At 28.7% G+C, this 24,897-nt stretch overlaps 3 protein-coding genes across 4 annotated transcripts; all 3 read right to left on the bottom strand.

The window, feature by feature from the left end:
• Positions 1-15: 15 nt before the first annotated feature.
• On the bottom strand, positions 16-5,340 carry LOC101491890 (uncharacterized). Its single transcript, XM_004503040.4, has 11 exons — positions 4,865-5,340; positions 3,978-4,080; positions 3,754-3,767; positions 3,109-3,327; positions 2,417-2,488; positions 2,172-2,258; positions 2,032-2,070; positions 1,106-1,210; positions 647-809; positions 353-462; positions 16-269 (listed from the first exon to the last, which is right to left on the bottom strand). The coding sequence occupies exons 1-11, from the start codon at positions 5,078-5,080 to the stop codon at positions 183-185; spliced, it is 1,215 nt and encodes a 404-aa protein (XP_004503097.1). The 5' UTR covers positions 5,081-5,340; the 3' UTR covers positions 16-182.
• A 2,876-nt stretch (positions 5,341-8,216) lies between these two features.
• NAC44 (NAC domain-containing protein) lies at positions 8,217-11,597 on the bottom strand. 2 transcript variants are annotated; one of them, XM_073370504.1, is made up of 6 exons: positions 11,392-11,597; positions 10,883-11,216; positions 10,082-10,650; positions 9,584-10,000; positions 9,238-9,322; positions 8,217-9,086 (listed from the first exon to the last, which is right to left on the bottom strand). In XM_073370504.1, exons 2-6 carry the CDS (start codon positions 11,037-11,039, stop codon positions 8,407-8,409), a joined length of 1,908 nt encoding a protein of 635 aa, XP_073226605.1. In that variant the 5' UTR covers positions 11,040-11,216; positions 11,392-11,597; the 3' UTR covers positions 8,217-8,406. The 2 variants fall into 2 exon arrangements, with proteins under 2 accessions (XP_073226605.1, XP_004503093.1); XM_004503036.4 differs by having other exon boundaries at positions 8,217-9,089; positions 11,392-11,594.
• A 3,415-nt stretch (positions 11,598-15,012) lies between these two features.
• On the bottom strand, positions 15,013-21,436 carry LOC101491261 (PH, RCC1 and FYVE domains-containing protein 1). The gene is made up of 9 exons (XM_004503038.4): positions 21,175-21,436; positions 20,352-20,438; positions 20,108-20,197; positions 19,920-20,006; positions 19,638-19,832; positions 16,826-18,889; positions 16,555-16,701; positions 15,734-16,092; positions 15,013-15,343 (listed from the first exon to the last, which is right to left on the bottom strand). The coding sequence occupies exons 1-9, from the start codon at positions 21,223-21,225 to the stop codon at positions 15,241-15,243; spliced, it is 3,183 nt and encodes a 1,060-aa protein (XP_004503095.1). The 5' UTR covers positions 21,226-21,436; the 3' UTR covers positions 15,013-15,240.
• Between the last annotated feature and the right edge of the window lie 3,461 nt (positions 21,437-24,897).

The following is a 24,897-nucleotide window of genomic DNA, read 5'->3' as shown; positions in this document are numbered from 1 at the left end:
ATAGAGAACTGATGGTGGCGAATCGAAGATAAAATTAGTGTATAAAAACTATTGATCGAAATCATAAATTAGTAAAAATAAAAGTATAAATCCTATATTAAAATAAAAAAAAAGGAATTTAAAAAAAAAAAGAATAGTTTTAATTTTAATAAATCCACCTAATTTAGAACTTGAAAGATAAATCATCCACATGGTACTATAGTAGGATCCATTGTAGAGGAGGTGTCCCTGTCACACATTTCAGGACCAATATTTATAGGTGTTTCTCCCTGCAAGATGACATGAACAATTTAAGAGGTTGGAAATACACAAAATAAAATCCTTTAATTTTTAGCACTGAAAGTAAGTATACCTTTACAAGGTTCCTAAAATAAGTCATGGTGTAATTTCCAGTTGGAAATAAAACTTCAATAAGATCTGCTAATACCAATTGAGGTTGAGAAACTGCTCCATTGTACCAGTCTTCACATGCAGAAGATTAACAAAAATATTATACTTGGAATGCAAGTAATCAAGTAACACAAGATTCATGCAAGATTAGAAATAAGAGATGTCAGAAAAAATGATTTCATCAATGACTACCTTGAATCAAGGTAAACAAACCAATGTAAAAAGCTAATGTATTTGGTTCTTCAAACAAACTTACCAAGAGATGAACTTTGAATCCGTTTGTCATATCTCCATAGGCTTGTATTTGTAAGAAAGGAAAAACAAGAACGGTCTTCAACATTTAGATTTTGGATAAATGTTGATGACGTGTAGTTAACTGGATCATATGTTAATGTTTCATCAATCACTACTTCCACAGTCTACATAAGAAAAAATATTTACTCAATCAAAATCAGTAAATCAAAGGAAACTTAAGGCAATTACTATATATACTAATTAATATAGGAATTAATATCAACAATGACATCGCCATATTCCTTCCATTAAATAATTTGAACAACAAATTATAAAGAATATCAATTATTAACAAATTTAATATTTTTTTTAATTAACGTGATTTAGTCAATATGGTTTTATATTTTGAGACAGAGGTAGTTTAATATTAGCAGTATTTTTCAATGTCCAATTAAATGGAATATGTTAATTTTAAACTCACACATAGGATTGCATGCAATTCCTCCAAGTCATCAGGATCAGAGACATTGTATGTGTGCTTGTTTATAGAGGCATCCAAAATCTCTCCCCCTGCATCTTCCACATACTGTTTGCAACCACCAGATTAATAGTAACAAAGTTATCAGAAAACATAAAGTGTATATGCAGTATAGTATAGAGATGGCAAAATGGATGGATTAAATGGATATGGATTATAATGGATAGATCAAAATAAGTCATCCATCCATTTAACAATAAAAACCATCAAATCCATCAATTATTACATTTTAATGGCGGTACCACCAACCACCATTCTATTTAAATTAATAATTAAATAAATTATTATTTTTTAAAATAAAAAAATTCAATTCTGTTTTATATTTCAGCAAAAAATTATGTTTTTTTAATTAAAATATATCACCTTTTTTTTAATAAAATTATGTTTTATAATGAAAATAAATCATTATTTAAATTCTGTTTTTTAAATATAATAAAGATATTAGTAATAAAAATAATATTTAAAAAATCTGGTTTTTCTAAAAAACTGTTTTTAAAATGATAAATTTTAAATCAGTTTTTAAAAAGCAATAAATAAAACTATTTTTTAGAATATTAGTTTTAAAATAATTAAAAATAAAATATTTTTTTATAATAAAAAATAATTTTTTTTTGAAATAAATAAAATTTTCTTCTTCTTAAAATTATACACTTTTTAAAATGTAACCCATTGAATTTAATTAAATAAACTATGTGATCTATTGAATTTTGAAAAAAAGTTGGATGGATTAGATCCATCCATATTTTTAAATAGATGGACTCGATCCAATCAATTAAAATTTATATTTGATAGTGGATGAATTTATAATTTGATGGATAATAGATAATTGGATAAAATTATATATATTTATAATTCAAAAGCATTCATACCTTCAAATTATATGGTTCCTTTGTAAAAGACCAAACACCCTGGAAATTTAAGAATTAAAAGTGGCTCCAAAAAATTGGCACATGGAAATTTGTATCAAGAAATGGGAAAATAATTGGATGTGTATTTTGGAGATGCATACATCATCATATTTCATCCATGCTACAGTTGGCTTGAATGAAGTTCTAGTTTTTGCAATTTCAGCCAAACACAAATAGTTCTCCTTAACCTATACAATAATAACAAGCCATTCATTTGTTAGTAACATAAATTACAAGAACAACATACAGTTTCAAGGTTACATTCCATAACATGGTAAAAGTTACTTAAACAATGTTCCATATAGTATAGTAATTTAATTTAGTTATATGCCATGGACTCTCTTACTGTAGTATAGACTTGATTCGCTCTAGCTTCAACATTTGCAAAAGCTCCCATGAATTTGATCCATTCTGCTCTCTGTCAAATTTTATACATCAAATCAATCATTAAGCATTTCAAGCACAGAAAATCTCCACCCTATAGTATATAAATTAATATGCATCTTAAATATTGTACCATTTTTCCGTGCATGTTTATCATACAAGTGGTTATGTTTTCATAAACTATTATGAAAAGTTTATTGAAATAAGTTAAAAACAATTTATAGACATGTCATAAACTGTTTTTATAAGTTATTCAGACACTTCTAGAAAGACTTATGTTATAAGCTAAGTCCAATTAAACTATAAATAAGCTCTTCCAAAAGCACCTTATATAGGTTCATGTTTTGACAATGCCATGTAAATACAACAATTGAAGGTTCGTGTTTTGACAATGCCATGTAAATACAACAATTGAAGCACAATCAATTAGTGGCTCTAGATCCCTTAAGCATGATCTCGGGCTAGGATGGGGAAAATGTGGTTGGGAGAAGAGACTCCACTAAAGGCGGCCAACCAGATTCTCCAACAGAGATTAGTCATCGTAAAGTCGATAGATATTTCACACCAATAATACAATTACCAAAAAAATAGTGGTTCTAGAAACGTTTTGGATTTTGAAAATTTATTTACATATAGTACTCTGGAGTTGTTTACCTGCAAAGGGGTATCCTCAGAAAAAGGAACTGAAGTTGCAAAATTGCAAGCTGGCTGTTGATTAGTGTCACTAAAGAAGTGTGCAGAAAACTGTGTAAGCATTTGATAATCACTTTTGTTCAGCTTTTCAATCTGTCCTTCTTTATACAATTTCAACACACATGGAGCAGCCACAGTATCTGAGGTTATGCCTTTCAAGCTCTCTAATAAACCTAAATGCTGCTCAAAACAAGAATAGGAGGAAATATAACAAGTTAAAGAAGAAACTAAGGGCTTATTTGGATAAACAGTTTAACAAGAAGCAGTTTTCCGTATAAGCTATCATTATCATATAAGTGCTTAATTAAGCCCTAACAGCATAAGCACTTATCAATATCATATAAGTGCTTATGTAAAAGTTATTTCAAAGATAAAATCAAATCAAATTGTTTTCATATAAACTATCCTGGAGAACTTATGAAAATAAGCTAAAAACAACTTATGACATGACTTATAGACATGTCATAAGTTGTTTTCATAAACTCTCATAAACAGTTTCACATATACTTATATCAGTAAGTAAATAAGCTCAAATAAAGTCAATCCAAACAAGCCCAAAAACCCTTTGATCATATATGTAAACTGTCAGTAGTAGGAGATTCTAACCTCTAAGAAGGAAACTTGAGTTCCAATTCCAACAAGAGGCAAAACAAGGAAAAATGAAAATGTTAGCCACAACGAAGGTGAAAGAAATAATTAATATATTAAGTTGCAGGTCCATAACAACACATTGTTAAAGCTTATGATCCAAGAGAATGGCTATAAATTTGAAATGCCAAATCATTAGTTTTAGCATTGGAACAATATTGAACTAGTTATGCATGGAATACCAGGAAAAGAATCTGTATCAACAGAGAAGTTTGACAATGGTATGACAAATGATTTGATTCTTGAAGTGCAATATTTAGTCCTTGATGCAATCCTTGAGTTATTCTGCCAGTGAGAGAAATTGATGGAGGAAATATAAGTTAGCTATAAATACAACTTAGCAAACATGCAAAAAATTAGGAAAAAAATGTAACTCCTATGTTTAATTCCCAACAGAAGGACAAACAAAGTCCAATTAAATTTTGAAGTAAATAGAGTTTGGGGTGGATTCTTCCTTTGGCATCTTTTTATATTATTGTTGTTGTCCTTGTTATTTAAATCTTAAGGTGTGTGAATGCACAAATTGGGCAGCTACAAAGATTGATCTTACTAATATAATAAGTTCTTTCTAATGTAAAGTCTTTGTATTTACATAGAATATCATCAACTCTTTCATCATAGGGGTTAATGTAAAGTACTAAAAGCAGAGTCATATTAAGCCACAACTAATAATACTAATTATAAAATCATTGCAAACAGATTATAAAAATTTATCAATGCACACCCTTAACTTTCTCATCACACTTGATTTCCATTTCCTTATCTTTTTCTAAAATAAGTTTCTATTTCATTATTTATTACCTGTTTCAAACAAGTGATTGAGCTCAAATGGTTAATTAGATTCAATTAAGAATGAATCGTTTGGGAAAAGCTGAGTTTTAATTTTACATTACTAGGGTCTCATTCCCATAAAAACAAAAGCGTTAAAACTAAAACAAAAACAAAACAAAACTGAAGGACCTATTAAGATATATAAAAGATCAACCTTAGCAACAATTCAAAGGAAAAAAAAAAGCCAAAAACCAAGTTGTTGCCAATGATTTCTGAAGATATGTGAACAGTTAAGTACCTGAAGAAGAAGGTAGCTCTGGCCATCAACAGCATTTTTAATGACTTTGAAGGTCTGGCCATAGTAAATATGGAAGTTAACAGCATCTTCAACTTTTGAAAAATTCCCCATTTTCACTGTACTGGATGCTCCATCAACACTTTCATAGTTAAAGAACCAAACAAATGCTAAGAAAAATAAGGCTTGCAACATAGAAGAACAATGAGCTGAATCCATAAGCTGAACTTGCTATAAAAAAAATTAATGTGACCAATGAAATCAACTAATTATATGTACAATGTTTTCACATTCTTATTATTTTAAGGCACATTAATTTAAAAAGCTATTTAACTTTTGAGCAATTATCTGCAGCTTAACTGCACTAATTAATTAGTTGTTTGTGAGAAGAAAAGCGGTGCAGTGTGCAGCTTTTTTCCTGATAAATGAATTGAAACTAATGTGAAAATCATAAGGAGGGTATGAATGAAACGTTAGCATGTAGCTAGTGGGGTGTATACTTTTATATTATTTAATTTATTAATATAAATTTCTTAAATAAGATGAAACAGTGAGTGACCCGTGAACCTATGTTTGGATTATTTTGTCATCTTTTATTTTTATTTTTCATCATTTTTTTTCTATAAATTCCTAACTTGTTACATCTATTTGTTTTGTCACTTTGTCTTGATTTGATACTCTGATGAATGTGAATCCACTAGTCATCATACATGTGATGTGCACTTACCTTACTTCAACCACTACCCATCTCATCGTTATATTCAAATTCATCTATTAGTACCTTCTTGTTTTGCACTTTTTTTTTATAAATAAATTGTTTTGCTGTTCATACGTAACTCAACTCTATTTTTATATAATATATGCAATCATTTTTTTATATACCATAAATTGTTACTTGTTATCACTTAATTTACATATTTTATATTCCCTTTCAATACAAAGTCATTTATGTCATTTTGTAAATATATATGTTACCGTTTTTTCACTTTCCTTCATTCCAAATAAATAAATAAAAATTTCACTTTTCACTCATTTTTTATTCACTTTCTTTTCTTCAACATTTTTTCCTCTTATTTTATTTCGTTTCTTCTGTGATCCAAACAAAATATAAAAGAAATTATTTTTCACTAAATCATTGAGGTACATTTTTTCACACCATCATTAATTGACCAGTTTCATATTTAAATTTTTTTCAACCACCAACTCACAAGAAATCAACAAAAATTTATTGGGCATGAAGAAATTGTCATATGACATGTTTAGGAAAATTAGCAAAGGAAAAAAGAAAAGAAAAATGATATCATGTGAATCTTGACCTGAATTGATAAAATAAATTTTGAAAAGAGATGTACTAACTCTTTTGTTGAGTAAAACAAAAGGGCTTATAAGTTATAAGCCCGGAAAGCAATAACTAGATTTTGAAAAGGAACTAACAAATATGAAAGATATATTTAAAATCTAGTTAATCAAAGTTTATTTCTAAATAAATAATTCTTTCCAATATATAATATTTTCTTCATCATTTGACTATTTCATATACTTTTAAAAAATTATATAAAAATAATAATTTTATTAAGTCTTGACTTAGCCGTTTTTTTACTTGTCCCGTATAAATGGGTGAGCAAAACCAATACTAATACTTTCAAAGTATTTTAAGAAACTTATTGATGTGAGTGTCACAAATTGGACAAATCAAGTTTATTAATGGTCACGTTATAGCCATCTTCACGGATCTTGTGAAAATTTGTGAGTTCGTGTTTGGTGACAAAATGAAAGTTAGTTGAAAGAACTTTAACCTTATCTCTCTCATTCTTGTGCTCTACTTAGAGTGTTGGTACAATTGATCAAATTTTCTATTTTGTTACTTCATGTATTCTCAACATTCCCTTTACTCCAGTGGAAGTTCCTCTTTTAACCATAACCTAATTATGGGATTTTATCCAATTGCCGGAAGGTTGTTTAAGTAGTACCTTTTTACCATTTTTTATCAAAAAATTCTACTTATTTAAAAAATTATAATTTAAAGGATTATGTTAATATGTGTTTTTAAGTTACATTTAAAAACCTATTAAATAAGTGTTTTAGATTTAATGATCTGTTTGATTTTCTGTTGATCAATGTTTGATTTAATGGTTTATGTATTTTATTTTAAAATGTAAAATATTATGCATATTTAATTTCATAACTTAACAAATTATAAATTTCTATAAAAAATTATTTGATTTATATCAAAGAAACTCCTTTTTTATTTTATTTTTAAATAGTCAATATTAATAGTTAATTGTTAATTTTATTTTTGGGAGGATATGAATTTATGCTCTTCTCACTACTCGAACTTCCCAAACCACCAAATCGCCTTACTCCTCTTATATCAAAGACTATTAAAAAACAAACAAATAAAGAAGTGTATAATGACATTATAATAATTTGGATTATTACACATCTAAAAGAAGCTTTGATCAAAACTTTACAAATAATTTCACTATAAAACATTTTTTTTCATAGATACACACACATTGATTTATTATTTTTTGATTGATTAAACACTAAAGTCTGAAAATGTCACACTTATTATTATTTTTTTTAAATTTAATACTTTATTTTCTAATAATTGATCAAATTTAAAATTTTAAAATAAATTCTTAGAGAAAATAAATTTATTAATTTTGGTCATATTAATTTTTAAATGGGTTTGACGCATTTTATTTTAAAGTGGAGTTCTTTGAGTCATTACTTTTTTGGATCATACCTATACTCCCTTCAAAGCTGCAACTAAGGAGGTTATGGGCCGTAATCATATAGAGGGTTGACCCAAATATACCGTTCGGACTTTGTAGTACTTTTGGGCTTTTTCCTTCCTTTTTGTGTATACCGAATATTTTTTCTTAGAAATTGCTAATACCATCTCTATTAAAAAGTGTAACAAACTCGGAATTAGTTATGATGTATTTACAATATTTATTTTTTATTTGTTTTAATACTTTATATTATTTATTTTATTCTCTTAAATTTTCTATTTTAGATGAATCGAATTCATGAAAAATATGAATAAAGTGAACTTGTTGCAGTATGCTAAAATATACTTAAATAAAAGTTTGTCAATTAAATCACACATTTTTTTGTCAATGGTAATCCTATTTCATGTGAAAAATCTTTTTTATTTTTAAATTATTGTGCACGACACCACCTTTCATATTAATTTGAAATGAATATCAAATAATAATTTTAAGGTCTTTTAAAATAATTTTTTTTTGGGATCAATGGAAGTAAAAGTAAGGAACTTGAATTTGATGCCCAAAAAAATTGAACATCGCTTTGCCTCCATCAATAGCTTAAATAAAAATGAAGGTAAAAATTAGCATGATTGAATGCAACAAATTCTTAATCAAATAACATATGTGTGACCAAGTAAAATACAAGTATTTGGAGACATCATTAACCCCCTATATAATTTAAAGAACCCCAATTTGAGAATTTAAATTGTTTTTTCTATATCAAATCCTTAAGTTAAAAACTAAAAACAAAATGAAATTAGGAACATTAATTCAAGGGCTAGCTATTATGTGGTTAACCCACATAGTACAAATAGCCAAGGATATGGTAAGGAAAATTCCTATCTTCTTCAAAACCACATCAAAACCTTTACCACTTTTGATACCAATAAACCAAATTTTTTCTTGCTCATTCCAATTGATCACTCTCTTCATGCTATTACTAGCTTCATAGCAATTTTTCCTTTTCACATACTCTGGTTTTGGTTTCCAATCTTCTACTTGCTCCTTCAAATAAACACAAAGCACCAAAAAAAGTGCAAATATGAACACAATAGCATTTACCATTGTTTTTGTTGGTTTTTTCATATACCCTATAAAATTTGCCTTAAATTTCCTTAAGAGAGAGTTCCCTTGATTTTTTGGTATAATCAATGTGATCTCTTTATTCTCTATAGATTGTTTATTTTCCATAATTGGATTAAGTTGAACTTTGATTGTTTGTGAAGGAGTTATTTTGTGAAAAAATGTGTCGGCTACTTGGCGTGTAGCAACAAACATTCCATGACTAATTTTTGTTTCCTCAACAACTTCATAGCTTGTAGAATTTGAATAATCAATGTTACCTTCATTTATAAAATTCTCATTAGGGTCATCATCATTGATAAATCCCATTGAGAAATTTTCAATGTCATTGTCATTGAGTTCTTTGTTGATATTTTGTTGCTCAGATTCTACTGTAAAAATAAAAAATTATTGTTAATAAATTTAGTTTAGGCAAACAAATATAAAGTTGAAATAAAAAAAAAAAACATTATGAGAGTACATGTTACATACAAATTAAAAGCAATCATGTATAGAACATTTAGTTAATAATAATAATACCTTGCACCTCATTCTCTTTCCTATTTGTTTGGAAGCTTGAAATATCCTCAATTGGAACAACTTTTTGATGCTCTTCCATGAAACTCTGTAAAATTATTCCAATTTCAACAATCATTAAAAGTTCAATGTTAATATATTAAATATTAAATATCATTAGGGGTCTTGCCTAGCTAGTAATATTTTTAAAATCCATTTTTGGGACCTTATATACCTAAAGATAGCCTATGGTGGATTTCTATGATTGAATAATATCTTATATATCTAAATAGTATTCAAAGGATACTTTAAAATCAAATAAATAATTTTTAATGAAACTTGTATATTAAATATTAGAAATATAGCTTACCTTCTCTAAATCATTGCTTGACATTCCAACCCATCTTAAATTCTCTACCATCCTCTCTGCCTTGAATTCATCATCAAGATCTCCAATCTCAATTGATCTTGTGTTTGGATCTTCCCATGCTTTGTCATCATATCTCATGGAACTCATATGATCATTAACATGATTATAATTATTTCCAACCATAAAAGTAAAATCATTTTGATTGCCACCAAATGGATGAGAGTAGTTTGATTGATGAATCAAATCTTGGGAAGCTTGAGCAACAGATAGAATTTCTTGCAAAATATCAGTTTCATTTCTGTTTCCACTACACATTGAATTGAGCTCAGAAATAGAAACTTGAGGGAAGTCCTCCACTTCCAAGGGAGGCATGGAAAACCTATGTTGCATCCTTGCACACTCTAGTGCTATATCGACCTACAAATTAATATTGTATTGATATTAAATTATAAAATGTTTTTCCAAATAAAAGAACATGATATGAGATAGAAGGAGTACCTTAGATGGAGGGTAAGGTGTGGAAGCATAATTGGGAAAAGAAGAAGACATTGGAAGATTGAGTAAATCATCAGATAAGAATTGTGTCCAAGTAGAATTATTATCCCTTGTGAGAAGACCATGAAGGTTTTGAGTAGAGGTTGAATGACATGGCATGAAATTATAATTAGAGGTATCTAAAACATCACCTCTACCTTGAGAGTGATCAGTTGTAATTGAGAGATTATGAGCAAGTTTAGGAACAATAACAGTACTCTTCTTGAAGACACGACAAAGAGCATAAGCATCTTGCAAGCCAGAAGAAGGATTTTGACATTCTCTTTCATCAAGACGATACTCATGCATAACCCAACCAGTACGAGTACCATGTGGGGCCCTTCCTCTATAGTAAACAAGTGTTTTCTTCATTCCAACAGAACGAGTTTCAGACTGTACCTTTCTATCTTTACCAGTTGCCTTCCAATATCCACATTTTGTTGCTCTATTTGTTCTTGAACCATTTGGATACTTTCTATCTCTAGGGCTGAAAAAATACCACTCCAAATCTTTTCCTGGTAGCAATGACTTCCCTATAATTCATTCATAATATCAACATCAGAATAATAATTAATGCATCTTCCTAAAGTGGAAATATATATATACTTGACCAATAAACCAAGCATGTGCTCCTACTTTTTTAAGATTCTTTTCTTTTCTTTTTATTGTCAATAATCTAGACCTTGTTAACTATGGGATTTTCTTTTACTCAACTCAATAAATAGTAAAAGTAATTATGTGTTATAAATAAAATGAAAGATTTACCTGGCAAGTCCCATGGTTCACACTTGTAGAGATCAACTTCAGGGATGATCTCCAACTCAATCCTACGGCCATTAATCTTTCTTTTGAGATAATAAGAAACAAGTTCTTCGTCGGTAGGGTGAAACCTAAACCCAGGAGGCAATGAAACAGGTGCCATATATTATTATAATCTAACTCACCAAATTAACTATATGCACCCCCTCTTTATTTCAATATATTGATGATAATATATATATAATTTCCTCGTTACACCCGAATAATAACTTCACCACAAGGCCTCAATCAATTCTTCTAAGTGATGATGATATATAATCACCAATTATACAATTAAACCCTGCCACACACAAAAAAAATATATTAAAAACCTTATATTAGCAATTTAATTTATATTAAATACATCAATTTTTTGTTTATATTAATTTTAGAACGGATGCATGGAGTATAGTAGATGAGTAATTACTACATGTATATAGAAAAATGATTAAAGATTCAAAGGGAGAAATAAAGACCTTAATGGAAGAGAAATGAGAAGATCCAAAGGAAGAAACCGGGAGAGACAAAGAGAGAGAATGTTGAGGGCCAATGAGGAGGGGGAGGGTGGAATGTTGTGGTTGCTTGGGGTTTTGATAAAGAAGATGACAAAAAGAGAATAGAAGAATGAGAAAGATTGGGAAAACAAAAAAGCATACTTGGGGGTTGTGTCCACCTCTCTCTTTCTTTCCTTTTTCGCTTTGAATTCTACTTTTCATTTGTTTTTTTGATCAATTGGATTTATTCTTCATATCTTTGTTTTCAAGCTTGTATTCATGATTATATATATTATACTTTTTATTAATATACTATTACAATATTATTACTTAATTAATAAACCTCTTCTCCTCTATGATGATATATATTGATGCTATGCTTCTTCTTTGTTCTTTCATGTGTTCCACATTGATATGCATGCATGGATGCATTTCACACTTTGTTTTGGATTAAGAATCTACATATTAACGTGCATGAGGGAATTTCTTAATTCGGCGGCTGTTCCTAATTAATTAACTAAAAATAAATTGACCCTTTCACATTTCTTTTTGCATGTTGCCAACTACCCAGTCTATGCTCTTCAACTAGATTTTTTTCTTCTTCAAATAGATACATCCATATAAAAACAAATATAGATAAATAATCAAACAATGATTATGATTTTGGAAACAACAACATTTTTGTATATTAATCAGCAAGATTAAGTTCAAATTATATACTTCAATTCCATAAGAAAAACTAGTCAAAAAATACTAGTATTGGCATGTGTTGGTACATCATGTGAGTAAGAGTTTTCTATTGGACGAAACATAGATATTAAATACCATATAAATGAGAGGACTTATATATTTTAAAATTTTGAGTGAAGATGTAGTGTCCATGTGGTTAATCTAAATTCAATATTGTGATCCTTGGGCTCCTCCTCATGAATCAATAGTAATATCAGAGTTTCACTTATACGTGATTTATTTCGTGTATTGAAAGTCTTTTAAACAACAAAGGTTAATTAGATGTTGTTTCTGTTGATGAATAAATGAACTCGCATTAAGGAAGAGGTCGATGGTATATAAGTTAGTAAAATCTCACATTTAATGAAAAAGTGAATATTTATTAAACATCATATCAATAAGATTATATATTGACCACACAACCATAAAGAAAAAAATTATGTGTCTTTTTTAAGTGATCATGTGCTACTTAAATAACTCTTAATCATGATCATCTATGTATTGTCAAGATTTAACTCTCTCACTCTCTCATTATAAAATTTATCTCATTTGATATGCTCTTATGTATATATATATATATATATATCAAATTAGAGGACTTTATGATAAGAGTGTCAGAATAATGAATTTTAGTCATTGATCAAGTAATGAATGATTAAGATTAAAATAAAAAAAATTATATAACTTTACAATGAGAGAGTGAATTTTAGTCATTGACCAAGTCATGATTCTTGAACATCTATGTATAGTTGTATGGTTAACATTTAACTCTCTCATTATAAAATTCATATCATTTAATATACTCCATATCTTTGGTACAATTGAAGAAGAAGAAAAAAAAACTAACCTTGTTAAAAGTTGATATGACATTTGAGATGATTTTTTCCACTAAAGTGATATTTATTGTGTAACAAGATAATAATCACTTTCATTTGATTCACAACTAAGTTACATTAACTTAATAGAATTTCGTTAAAGAAATAGATGTATCACAAATATATCAACAACAAAAAAAAAAAACTTATAATAGATCAGCCTAAGGATCAAACTGCTAAAATAAGAACTTTAAATTTGTCAAAAGAATCATAATTTTTAAGTATATTTAAGTCTAAAAAAATAAAATTATTTATTATTACAATAAATGTCTCTGGTTTTATCAAAGTCTTACTTTAAAATTTACTTTAGATTTCAATAAATATTGAATCGGTCATATATTGTAATATCTTAAAATATTGATTAATTTTTAGTTAAATAATCATATGAAATATTAAATATAATTTTATTTAAAAACTTTAAATATTACTCTTAGAATATAACTTTTCTATACATCGGACTACTCAGAATTAAAAAATCATTTTTGACGGTGATTTAAAGTGAAATATCTAGATTTTAGCTACTATCTAAATTTATGGTAGATTAATCTCTTACATTACTTATAATTTTATTAACCTCCTTATCGATGTAGTTTGTAGTTTGTTATTTGTAACGTGATTTGTCATTCGTAACAACTTTGTTTGTGCTTTTGTGTTCCACATTGATTATGGGGTGGATTGTAAACATTTTGTGTTAATATAATTTTGAGCTTATTGAAAGAAGTGTGACTGAAATTGATGCATTAGTTGATCATATATTTCGAAAAAGGGAGCTATGAGAATAATGTAATTCGAAAGCGGGACCCATGTGGGACCAGCTTTTGCCACGTGAAATAAAAAAATAAAAAAAGCAATGGATCCACGTGGCATGGTAGGATCACTTGTAAGTTATCTCATCCTTTTCCTATTCAACCCAAAGTTCCTTCATACATTTCATTCTCATGTCATGCTTTCCCTTTCATCAATCCATCTTTTTTGTGCTTTTCTCCTTTTCGAGTTTATGCTCCCATTATATTACATTACATTACATTACAACTCTCCCTTTTCTTTTTTATAACTTCAAATATTACTCTTTTTATTCCACTCATACTATCGTAAGCCTATAAAATTCAATATATTTTAATATTGCATTTATAGTATTTCTCAAGACGCTCTTTCATTAGTCAATAAATTGTTGGCTAAAGAAACTCAACTATTCTTCTTTTTCAGACTGAAATCGGAATTCCCAAAAGAAAATACATAGGCATACTGCAGGACCCCACATGGACTATAAATCATTGTTTAATTTGATTTGTAAGCTTAACAAACTAAAAATTAAAATTGAGTCAGGCTCTAACCTCATTCAAGTTGTATTAGGATTCTCACAAATGAATATATTTATTATTACAATTTTTGGATATATAATATAATTATGTAATTTCGACATTAAAATGTAGAACGGTATATGATATGCATTTATCTCCATCTCTTTTTACTTTATTTGTATTTCAAAAAAACACGAACCAAATGACTTCATATTTAATATCAAAATTTTGATGTAAAATCATCATTTATTATATAAATAATATAAAGATACGTTCTAAAAAAATTGTGAGATTAATTAGCTATTTATATCCCCAAATTATAGGTATGGAAATATTCATTTCTTTTAAGAAATAAAAAGTCATTCAAACAGCCTATTATGGTAAGTTATTAACTTTTTAAAAAAAATAAAAGGCTAAAACATAAAAAGAGAACAAAAATTGTTTTTCTACTACAGAGTTGAAATGGTCGAGTTTGAAGGTTAGATATTATTATTTTTAATGAAAAAATGCATTCTAGACACTCAAATTAGCTGTTGTGGATGAGGAAGCAATACAATAAAGATAATCCTTAGTCCAAACAAAGTTTAAAAATATAACATATTAGTTAGTTAATATAATTCGATGTAAGAACAATCTAATATCACGAATGCATAATGTCTTCATGCTATTCTACACAATAATACTATTGAAATGGAATATAGAAAATAAAGAGACACTGTTATTGGAGACTGTACAAAGGATGAAATGTCCCAAGATATTTATGAATTAATATAATAGTTAATAAAAGATGCTTAAATACAAAAAGACTTTGATCTTTCTTGCAGTATAAGCTTCTCATCTAAGTCCTGAAGAAGCCAACATCACCTCCAACACCAAGAACTATGGTGAAAACTTCTAGAGATGAATGCCAATTATAAATTATACTTTCACTTACTGTTTATATATCCTTCAATTTCATACTTATGATACACTTTTGCTTGATTCTCTTCCCACCACCTTTCAGCTTCCTTCTGTGAAAATTGCTTCCGGCTGCCAAAAAATATAAAAAGAAATTCAGACAAACATTATCAAAGAAATTATGGTGTAGTATTTACTTTAATGTTCTTACATAGTAATATGTGCTACATTTTAATAATTCATAGTGCATTCATCTCAAATATATACTAAAGTTTTAGATTTTTTGACAAAGATAAGGAAAATAATAAATAACTAGTATAAGTACTGTTTTACTAAATCATCCTTGTTGAACTATTTACTATTATTACAAATGCATAGTCGAATAAAATAACTTTAGTGCGATGCACACAATATTTATTATACATTAGGATATTATGTAAGAAATTAGGATTCATGTTCACTGGAGGCATAAGAGTATAGCATTAATCTTATAAAAAAAGAGTTCAAGAAAAAAAGTGTTACCTAAATCTCACACGCTTAAGGCTCTTTTCTCCGCTTGGCGAACTTGTCAATGTTATGTAAACACCATTCTCATACTGTTCGACAAATTCGACCTTCAAATCATCGGCGGTGTCTAGTTGAGATTCTGGTATAGTAAGGTTAGTGTTGTCCGTCAATTTGTCATTTTTGAGGCGCATACTTCTCCCAAATTTGGATCTTAATGCACTGGAGAATATAATAGGGGAACTTGATAAACTGTCCATGTTGGTATTTCTTGGACTATTCATATCTGTATGTATAGGTGCCAAATTTGGAAGAAATTCTTGTAGCACAACTTTTCCTTCTTGTCCAGCATTATCTTTTCCTGATAATGTGTGAAGCTACAAAGATGATACATAGCTATATCAATTACTATGCACAAGATTGTAATGCCAAATCATAATGACTACATGACGTAAAGTAACATCTCATATCCTACATGGCCAACCCAACATAAGGTGAGGCCTAAATTGAAACGACAATAATAAAAACAACTAAGCCTTATCCCACTAAATAGGGCAGGCTACATGGATTAGACGATGTCATAACGTTCTTAATAGTTTCTCTTATAGTTTTGTAGGTCTCCTTCTTGCTCTAGTGATTTGACTACTCTGCATTTTATATACTCTTCTTACTACAAAATCTACATGCCTAAAATGAAAATAATAATAAATTGAGTTCAGTTTACAAAAAACATCATCAACTACTTATGCGTTAATGCAAATAACCGAATTAAGTTTCCATGATATACAATAGAATTACAACTTAAACATAAACAACAATATCAATATTAAAGAACTTACCCTTAATGCTAAAGCCTTTATGACATCTTTTGCTGCCTTGCACTTAGCAGCTTCTTCTTTGGCCACAGACCAACTCTCCTCAATTTTTTGTTGACACTCTTGTATTTCATGGTTTTTGAGCTCACATTGCTTTTCAAGTCTCCTAGCCTATCCAAAAGTAATGAATGATAGCACTTATAAGCAAATCACATTCAGAACAGAATACAAAGTTTAATTTACAACTGAAGGATATAGAAAACAATTTAAGGGTGCATGAAAGTGGAGTCATTACCTCAGCTCTCAGCCTCTGAACTTCTTCTATGAGCAACTTATCAGAATTTTTTGTATCTAACTCTGCATTAGATTCTACATAGAGTGGTGAAACACTAGCTTTTCTATTTTTGGTTGAAGAATCATGCACAACTGAATTTTCTGTACAATTGATTCTAAATTGTGCTGTGCATGGAACTTGTCCACATTGTAAAACACCACCTAACTTAGGATAACTATTATTTAAATCATGCCAGCTTTCTTGTTGGTTTTTCCAGTCCTTCCTTCCACTAGGCATGCTTTTCCGGTAACATGATTGACTGACAGACATTAGAGGACAGTTTGTCACATTTGTTTCTCCTCTATCATCAGTGAGATTGCCAATCTTGTTCCAATGATTTTCTATCTGCTGATTGTTATAATTTCTAGACTTTGAGTCCATAATTGAATTTGCACTTCCTTGCTTCCTATCAAAACACTGATCACAAACGCGAAAGGCCTTGCTCTTAACCGGAGCTAGAGACGCGTTGTTAACCTTTTTACTACTACAAGCGCGACAAAACAAAAGACCGCAGTTATAGCAGTTATGCTTCTTCCTTGTGAAGCCAAACGGTAACCTACAACCACTACAAGTGGATTGGTCACTAATAGAAACTGGTTTGTGCAAACATATTGCAACTGTGAAACTTGGACCGCAAGTTATCGTATCTACCTTTCTGTCTCTTAGAGCCTCAACAAAACAAGGTGTGTATCTGTCTTCAGTATCACCTAACCCCAATTGTCCGTTTTCGCCTTTTCCCCATGTATACATGTTCCCCGAAGATGTCAAAACAGCAACATGATATGAACCGCACGATATCATTTTAACATACTCTTGTTTAAGTTGTCCTTCAACCATAACTAATCTATCTTTAGCATGTGGATTTCCCAATTGTCCATATTTTGAACTTCCCATTGCAAAAACCTTTCCCATGTTAGTAAGTGCTAATGTCAACATTCTTCCACAAGATACTTGAACAAAATCGTAGTCGACAAGTTGCGAAACACACGTCGGTACAACCTTGTTTCCATTATCAGCATGACCAAGCCTCCCTTCGTCTCCATCGCCCCATGTAAACAGCTTGCCGATCGAAGTATTGTACTTAAAACGGTCGGCGACGACTTCAATAATCGCAGCTGTATGCCACGTTCCACAAGCAACAGACCTTACACATAGACCCTTAAGAGACTCGACTTCTTTTGGACTAGAAATGTTCTGGTAATTCCCGTGACCAAGAACTCCAAATGTACCGTCTCCATACGTAAATAACCGCCCGCAGCTAGAGACAATCGCGGTATGCCATTCTCCACAAGCAACACTTGAAATACTAATACCTTCTACAGGTAGAGAAAGTTTATGTGTTATCCACTGACTTCTGAATCTCCCTTCATCGACCAAATCTGAACAAGAAACGTCGTTCCCCCAAGTATATACTTCTCCTGAATCTGTCAAAGCACACGTATGATACTCGCCACAGGCGACATTTTTTACGTGAACATCACTAAGAGAATCAACTATTTTGGGAGAGCTAATGTCCATATCAATTTTTTGCCCTAACCTTCCCCACTTCCCTTGACCCCAGCAGTACACTTCGCCTTGTTTTGTAACTACAGCAGCATGGTTTCCTCCTAAAGCTACATTTTGTATGTCTAACATCGCAGTGGATTCAAGTAACTTTGGCACTAAAGAGTAAATACTATTTTGGACAAACCTTTCATTCACAATCCCTACTAGGCATCCAATTCCTCCACCCCATATCATTACATCCTTCAATACATTGTTATTTCCTATATGCGGCGAGGTAGGAAGCTGCATGATAGATCTATATGACAAATCTTTCTTGTACTCCTTTCCGAAAAGAGTGGTTTTAATGTTGCTACGAGTATCTTGATCAATATATGGAGAACATGGGACTGAGGTATCTGTTCTTCCATGAGTGCTGGAAAGGGACGATGCTGAGGAATAAAAATCAGACGTATATGACATGCCATCGGAAAAACACCTTTCTGAAAGAGACAAAGTAGGACTTGCACATACGCTGTGTACCTTCAAACAATGACAAAAATATAATGTTTTATGATTGATACAAATTATTGTACTGATAATTTCTTTTATAGATAGAAAGTAATATCTAAGTGATTTAAATTACCAAGAAAAATAGAAGACAATACTTGCAAACTACTTCTAATCTAAATTACTTTAGAGCTCTATGATAGCATGTATTCGTAGTATTAAGTATATTATATTGAATCACCAAGTCGATGTTACTGTAAAACTTACAGTGATTCACAAACACCAGAGAAAATATTCAAGTGTCAAAAAGTTTTATACAAAAATCATATGCATCGTTTTTCCAAATAATGCTATACCAAACAGGACTTTCTTTTTTGTTAAAATTATGTTCAAAGCTTGAGTAACAAGCTTTATTATTGCATAAATCCATTTATCACAAAAATCAAAGTTTTATATCATTTGAAGATTAATGACGATTCTTTTAACTTTATCATCAAGGAATGATCAATTTTATTCAAAATTAAGAATCTAAATTAAAATGAAAACAATCAATTTGATTCAAAATTAAGAATCTTAATTAAAATGAAGACGATCAATGTGATTCCAAATTGAGAATCTTAATTAAAATGAAGACGACCAATTTGATTCAAAATTGAGAATCTAAATTAAAACGAGGAGGATAAAGAAGATTGGAGCACTATACTACTCATAAAATATGTGCAAAAATTCAAACACATGTGTTATAGCTATATCGTAAAGCAACAAAGAAGATGTATGAAACCTGAATAAATTGAGAGGTATCATCTAGAAGACCAAGATTTTTCTTTCGGCGTAAAATTCCAGCAGGACTACTGACACAACTCTGCACTCCTTTGCAGCTTCTTAAACTACTAAAAGCTTTCGGTTGCTGACACCTTGAAATCACAGCTTTCAAGCCAACAAACCAAGAAGCAGCTTGTGCTTTATCCTTGCATATCTATAATCAAAATAAACAAGTCAAGCTATAGATATAGCAAAAAGATGCAGTTATATGTGAATGTCATGTGTAGATCATAATTGGTACCAAATCAAGAGTGCGTTCTCCATTAGCATAGATCAGTGAAAACGAATGGCACTCCTTTTCGGTTTCGTTTCGTCTCTGTGACCTTATCTGAAAAAGGTGAGTCATAATAATTAGACCAAGCAAGAATTAACCTTCACTTTCACATGGATAGTGAATCAAGCAAAATTTTATTGATGCTTGTTACACACATTTCCATGTCCTTGAACAATTTTTGTCACGCCGCTCAATCGCAAATGCTTTTCCTGCTGCCCTGAGCACCAAATCAAATTTCTCTCATCCTAGATACAATCAGTGTGAAAAATATATATATATATCAGAACATTTACCATTATGTAATGAACAAAATAAGATAAATAAATAAGAATTTTTCATATTCATGAGAAGTTTTCACAAGAACTTGTTGAAATAATTCGCTGCCACACTCATGCGTACCGGAGAGAGTCTGAAAGGGCAAAGCTTTGGCTTTCCTCTACCACCGCACTTCAGTAAATAAGCACCTTTCTTTATAGATACAATTGCCTGAACAATAACATGAACCAATTGTTTTTCAGTTGTGGAGATAAGGAAAACCAGTTCTCTAGAAGGCAATGTTAACAAATTACAACAGAAAATATTGCACAAGGGAAACACCAAAACAAAATTAAAGTATAATGCACATTGAGGATTTTAAAACAAAAACTTTTTCATACTGGTTCACACTATAAGACACAAAGAACAACTATTTGTTATATGGTAATAAAATTTGATTTTAAAATTAATTAATTCCAGTTAAAAGTGAGTTGAATAGTAAATTTGAGTGTAATCATATCAAAATCAATTCTCCATTTCTAGAATCAATTTTGATTTTTCCAAAAATGAAACCAAACATTCACTAATATCACTGGCAATAGATGAATGAGTATGATATGAAGTGCCCTTTGTTGAAAAATCAAAATATGTATAAGTGAACAAGTAATATGTAATACAAAATAAATTGGTGTCATTGTCATTAATTAAAAACAAAATTTTGAACTAAACCCAAGATTTACCTTTTCAAAATTTTGATTCCCATTAAACAGTTTATGCACATTGCACAAGAAACTTCCATAGATTATAGGGTAAAACAACAACAAAAAACACAGTAAAAGAGAATGAAATTTTGGAAACAAGAGAGAACATATCAACACTATCACTAGCAAGACCATGATTTTGAAACTTTGAGGTGAAAAAGAGATAAAGAAAATTGAAAAAATAATGAAGAAAAAAAAAACGAGACCTGTTCAAGAGCTCTATCAAAAGGCAGTGGAGGTTGTTCTTCCATTGTCATGTTGTAGTTTCATGGAAGAGAAAGAAGAAGAACATAAGATAAGAGAGGTTGTGTTAGTAGTATGTTAGTTTTCCATTTGTTTATGAAGGATTTGGTGAATGAATCTGTTTCTTTGTTGTTGTTCCAATTCACACTTCGTAGGTCGTGCATTTTGTAAGTAAATTTGACAACTTTCTTTCTGCACGTGTACACCACATCACATGCTAATCATGCTATTTCCTCTTTTTGTGACATCAAATCAAACTAAACACTCCTATACTATTACCACATGCTCTTATTGTCCTTTCCTTACTATACTTCTTTTCAATTGATTCAAATTGTATAACTATTTTTTAGTGTTCATTCTATTCATAATTTTTAATTATCAAATTCATTAATCAAATATACACCAAAGATCAAACTAGTTAATATAAAACACATTTCATAATCATTATCAAACAAAATAACATACAAAACTTGTTTTTCTTATTTTTTTTTTGTAATTTTGATATATTTTATAAAGATCAAAATAATTATTAATTTTATTTCACATGTTTTTGTGAATTAATTCATAATTCATAAATTTATAATTAATTGATAATTCATAAATTCATAATTAAGATTAATTAATGCAATTATATTAATAAATATGTATATCATCAAAAGATACCATTTTGGTTTTTGGACCAACCAAACGTCCTATAGTTTAGGGATCAGAGGGTAATTAATGGGTTGCTGGTTGAATTTTAAATGCAATTCTATTTTTTGGATAGTATGTATTGCAATCAGTACTAAACATGTGCAGCAAATAATGTGAAATTTCTTTGCATGAGTCATTTCATATTAGCAGTTTCTTTTTTATTAAATAATATGAAAGGAAACTGCTGCAAGTTTAATGTTACCAAGTTGGAGTCCAAGCAAGCAATAATTAATTAATAAGAGAAATTATTGTTTTTCACCAATCAGACTGTGATTTTCATGTCTGTCAAATTAATGTGTCAAATTTTTTACGGACCGGTGCAAGGGTTGTAAGGAAATTTTTGTTTTATTAATCAATTTTATTTCTATCTATCATCAATCAAAAAAGTTTTATATAATTGATAAATTATGATAAAAATTAAACTGAGCCGATCTAATAATAAGACAACTAGAACAAGCGATTTAGGGATCTTTAGGTTTATTGAATAGAAAAGCCTCAAATCTTTTTCAAGATTTGTTATTCGTTAGAAAGACCTCAAATCTTGTTTTATTTGATAAAAATATCTCATATTATAATATTATTAAAATTAAAACTGATAAAATTTTATATAAATTAAATAAAATATTTTATTTTTATTATAAATTATTTAATATTTTTTTTAGTACAAGTAAATCGGCTAATGAAGTAAAGTAGGAATGAGAGAAATATTAGTTATAAATTGAAAAAAATCACGAGAAAAAAATGAGCAACTTAGTGAGAAATATTAATTATAAATTCAGAAATCATGAGACAAGTAGTTAATAGAATATGAGTTATTAGAGTGGTACAACATATCTACACGATTTTCTTCAACTAAAAGATGGAAAAATTTACATGAGTTCTTGATTTTGTGGTATTATTTTATTTTTAAAAAAATATAGAGAAAATAGATTTGAAAATGCTATTAATTCTGCTTAAGAAATTTTCTATAGTTATTAAATAAAATATTAATAATTTATTATTAACTTTCGAAAAATATTTTGTCTAATAATTTCGCTTTAGGCCTCATAACTTGTTGACCCGACCCTATAATTAAACATTAATATACTAACCGTTATAATTAATTGATAATATAAATATTTTTACACTAATCTTACATGTAAGTTAAATTATTTATTAATACTATTAGAAAACTATATTGCCTTCGTCGGTAAATATAAGATCATTTTGAAAGAAAAATTATGTCTTTCTTTAAGATTTTTATAATTTTTCAACTATATTAATTGCTTATTAAATTTAATTTATATAGAGTAAATTATTTTTGTACTATTAGTTGGATTATTAAAGATGTTTGTTTTTTACTATAATTATCTCTCATTCACAAGGTAAAAATTTAATATTAGTATCGAGTTTTGTAAATTACATGAATAATTGTGATGGCAGGAATGTGTAAAACTTTTTTATGACAATTAAACTCTTATTTAATTACTAATGTTTTTATTTTCTTTGTGAATTTTTTTACCAATATATCTCTAATTATATTATATTTTTTATTTAATTTATAATAAATACTACAATAAAAATATAAATTAATTATCTCTCTTCAAAAATAAATTAATAAAAGATTAAAATGTCAATAAATTTATTACTATAAATAATTTCTTAATTCTCGTAATTGAATAAATAAAAATTTATATAACGAGAGATATTACCGATGGTCCCATTTATAAAAGAAAATAATTAAAAAAACATAAAAAACCAGTATATTTATTAATTATTTTAATTTTTTTATTATATATATATATATACCTCATTGAAAATTATAAAACATTAAATACCTACTAATATTATTAAAAAGACAAATGTTTTAAATAAAAATATAAAAATAATTAAAATAATAAATATACTACATAACTAAACCATTCTTAACCGTTAAAATTATATTTTATCTGAAACTACATAATTACATGCTTTAGAAAATCATGATCGGGTCAAGTGAAACCCGTGAATTTCCACAAATAAGTGTGTTTTGTTACTTATTACTAGGAATGGGAATAGGTTAGGCTGCCGTCAGGGGCTTATGGTCTGGCCTACTTATGGCCTAACCTGACCTATTTAATAAAAATATTAGATTCATGTCATTTTTAAAGCCTATTTATTTAAATAAGTACTTATAAAAAAACCTATTATGCCTCACAGATCGACCTATATATATTTTATTATTTATTAATATTATTTATTATTATTATTATTATTATTATATTAATAATATTATTTTTTTATTTTAAATACTATCAATTAAGCAATTACTCAGTAAGCATTCCATATTCAGTAGTTGTTCCATATTCGGTAACATTTTATATTTGGTAGTCATTTCATACTTGGTAGCTGTTCAATTAGTCAATCACTAAGTAGTCTTCCATATTTGTTTAAGAGGTAATAATGAGTGTGTTGTTTAAAAAAAAAATCTATTATTTGACACAAAAAATTATTTTTTATGATTTAAAGATGTTTGCTTCATATTTTTTAAAAATTATTTTAAATAGGCTTTCAGACCAGGCCAAACATTTAAAAAGATCAGGTTAGGCCGAAAAAAAAACCTAAGATAGGTCGTAGGCCAGACTTAGGCCTAAAAAATAAATCGTAGGTCAGACTCAGACCTTTCAAAGCCTGACCTGGTCTGACCTATTCTCACCCCTACTTACTACTCTAGTCCCGTAATAATTGATCAAAAAATAAACCATTTCAAAATAAATTATTTTTTAATTTTAATATATATTTTTTTTATTACATAATTAATATTAATTATATTATTTTATAATATAATATTATTTATTTATAATGTTAATAATATATTAAAACTTAATAACAATAATTTAATTAAAATAATATTTAATTTTATTTGATTTTTCTAACATAAGTAAAATAATCAAATAATTCGATTACATACAAAAAATATTATTTAGTAGCATATTGAGCTCACATTTAGATCTAAAAATTGGTTACGTGTCCAA

This window comes from Cicer arietinum, chromosome 6, assembly GCF_000331145.2.
Source record: "Cicer arietinum cultivar CDC Frontier isolate Library 1 chromosome 6, Cicar.CDCFrontier_v2.0, whole genome shotgun sequence".
NCBI classification, from domain to species: domain Eukaryota; kingdom Viridiplantae; phylum Streptophyta; class Magnoliopsida; order Fabales; family Fabaceae; genus Cicer; species Cicer arietinum.
This window is presented reverse-complemented; position numbering and strand designations above follow the sequence as displayed.

Excerpts from the sequence above, each read along its gene's own strand:
- LOC101491890 (XM_004503040.4), bottom strand. The coding sequence starts at position 5,080 with ATGGATTCAGCTCATTGTTCTTCTATGTTGCAAGCCTTATTTTTCTTA. Across the intron at positions 1,211-2,031 it reads AGGAACCATATAATTTGAAG|TATGTGGAAGATGCAGGGGG; the intron begins GTATGAATGCTT and ends GGTTGCAAACAG. Across the intron at positions 810-1,105 it reads AATTGCATGCAATCCTATGT|ACTGTGGAAGTAGTGATTGA; the intron begins GTGAGTTTAAAA and ends TTTCTTATGTAG.
- LOC101491261 (XM_004503038.4), bottom strand. The coding sequence starts at position 21,225 with ATGACAATGGAAGAACAACCTCCACTGCCTTTTGATAGAGCTCTTGAA. Across the intron at positions 16,702-16,825 it reads TTCAGAGGCTGAGAGCTGAG|GCTAGGAGACTTGAAAAGCA; the intron begins GTAATGACTCCA and ends ACTTTTGGATAG. Across the intron at positions 16,093-16,554 it reads TAAAGGCTTTAGCATTAAGG|CTTCACACATTATCAGGAAA; the intron begins GTAAGTTCTTTA and ends TCATCTTTGTAG.
- NAC44 (XM_004503036.4), bottom strand. The coding sequence starts at position 11,039 with ATGGCACCTGTTTCATTGCCTCCTGGGTTTAGGTTTCACCCTACCGAC. Across the intron at positions 10,001-10,081 it reads CACCTTACCCTCCATCTAAG|GTCGATATAGCACTAGAGTG; the intron begins GTACTCCTTCTA and ends ATTAATTTGTAG. Across the intron at positions 9,323-9,583 it reads CAAGCAATGATTTAGAGAAG|AGTTTCATGGAAGAGCATCA; the intron begins GTAAGCTATATT and ends ATAATTTTACAG.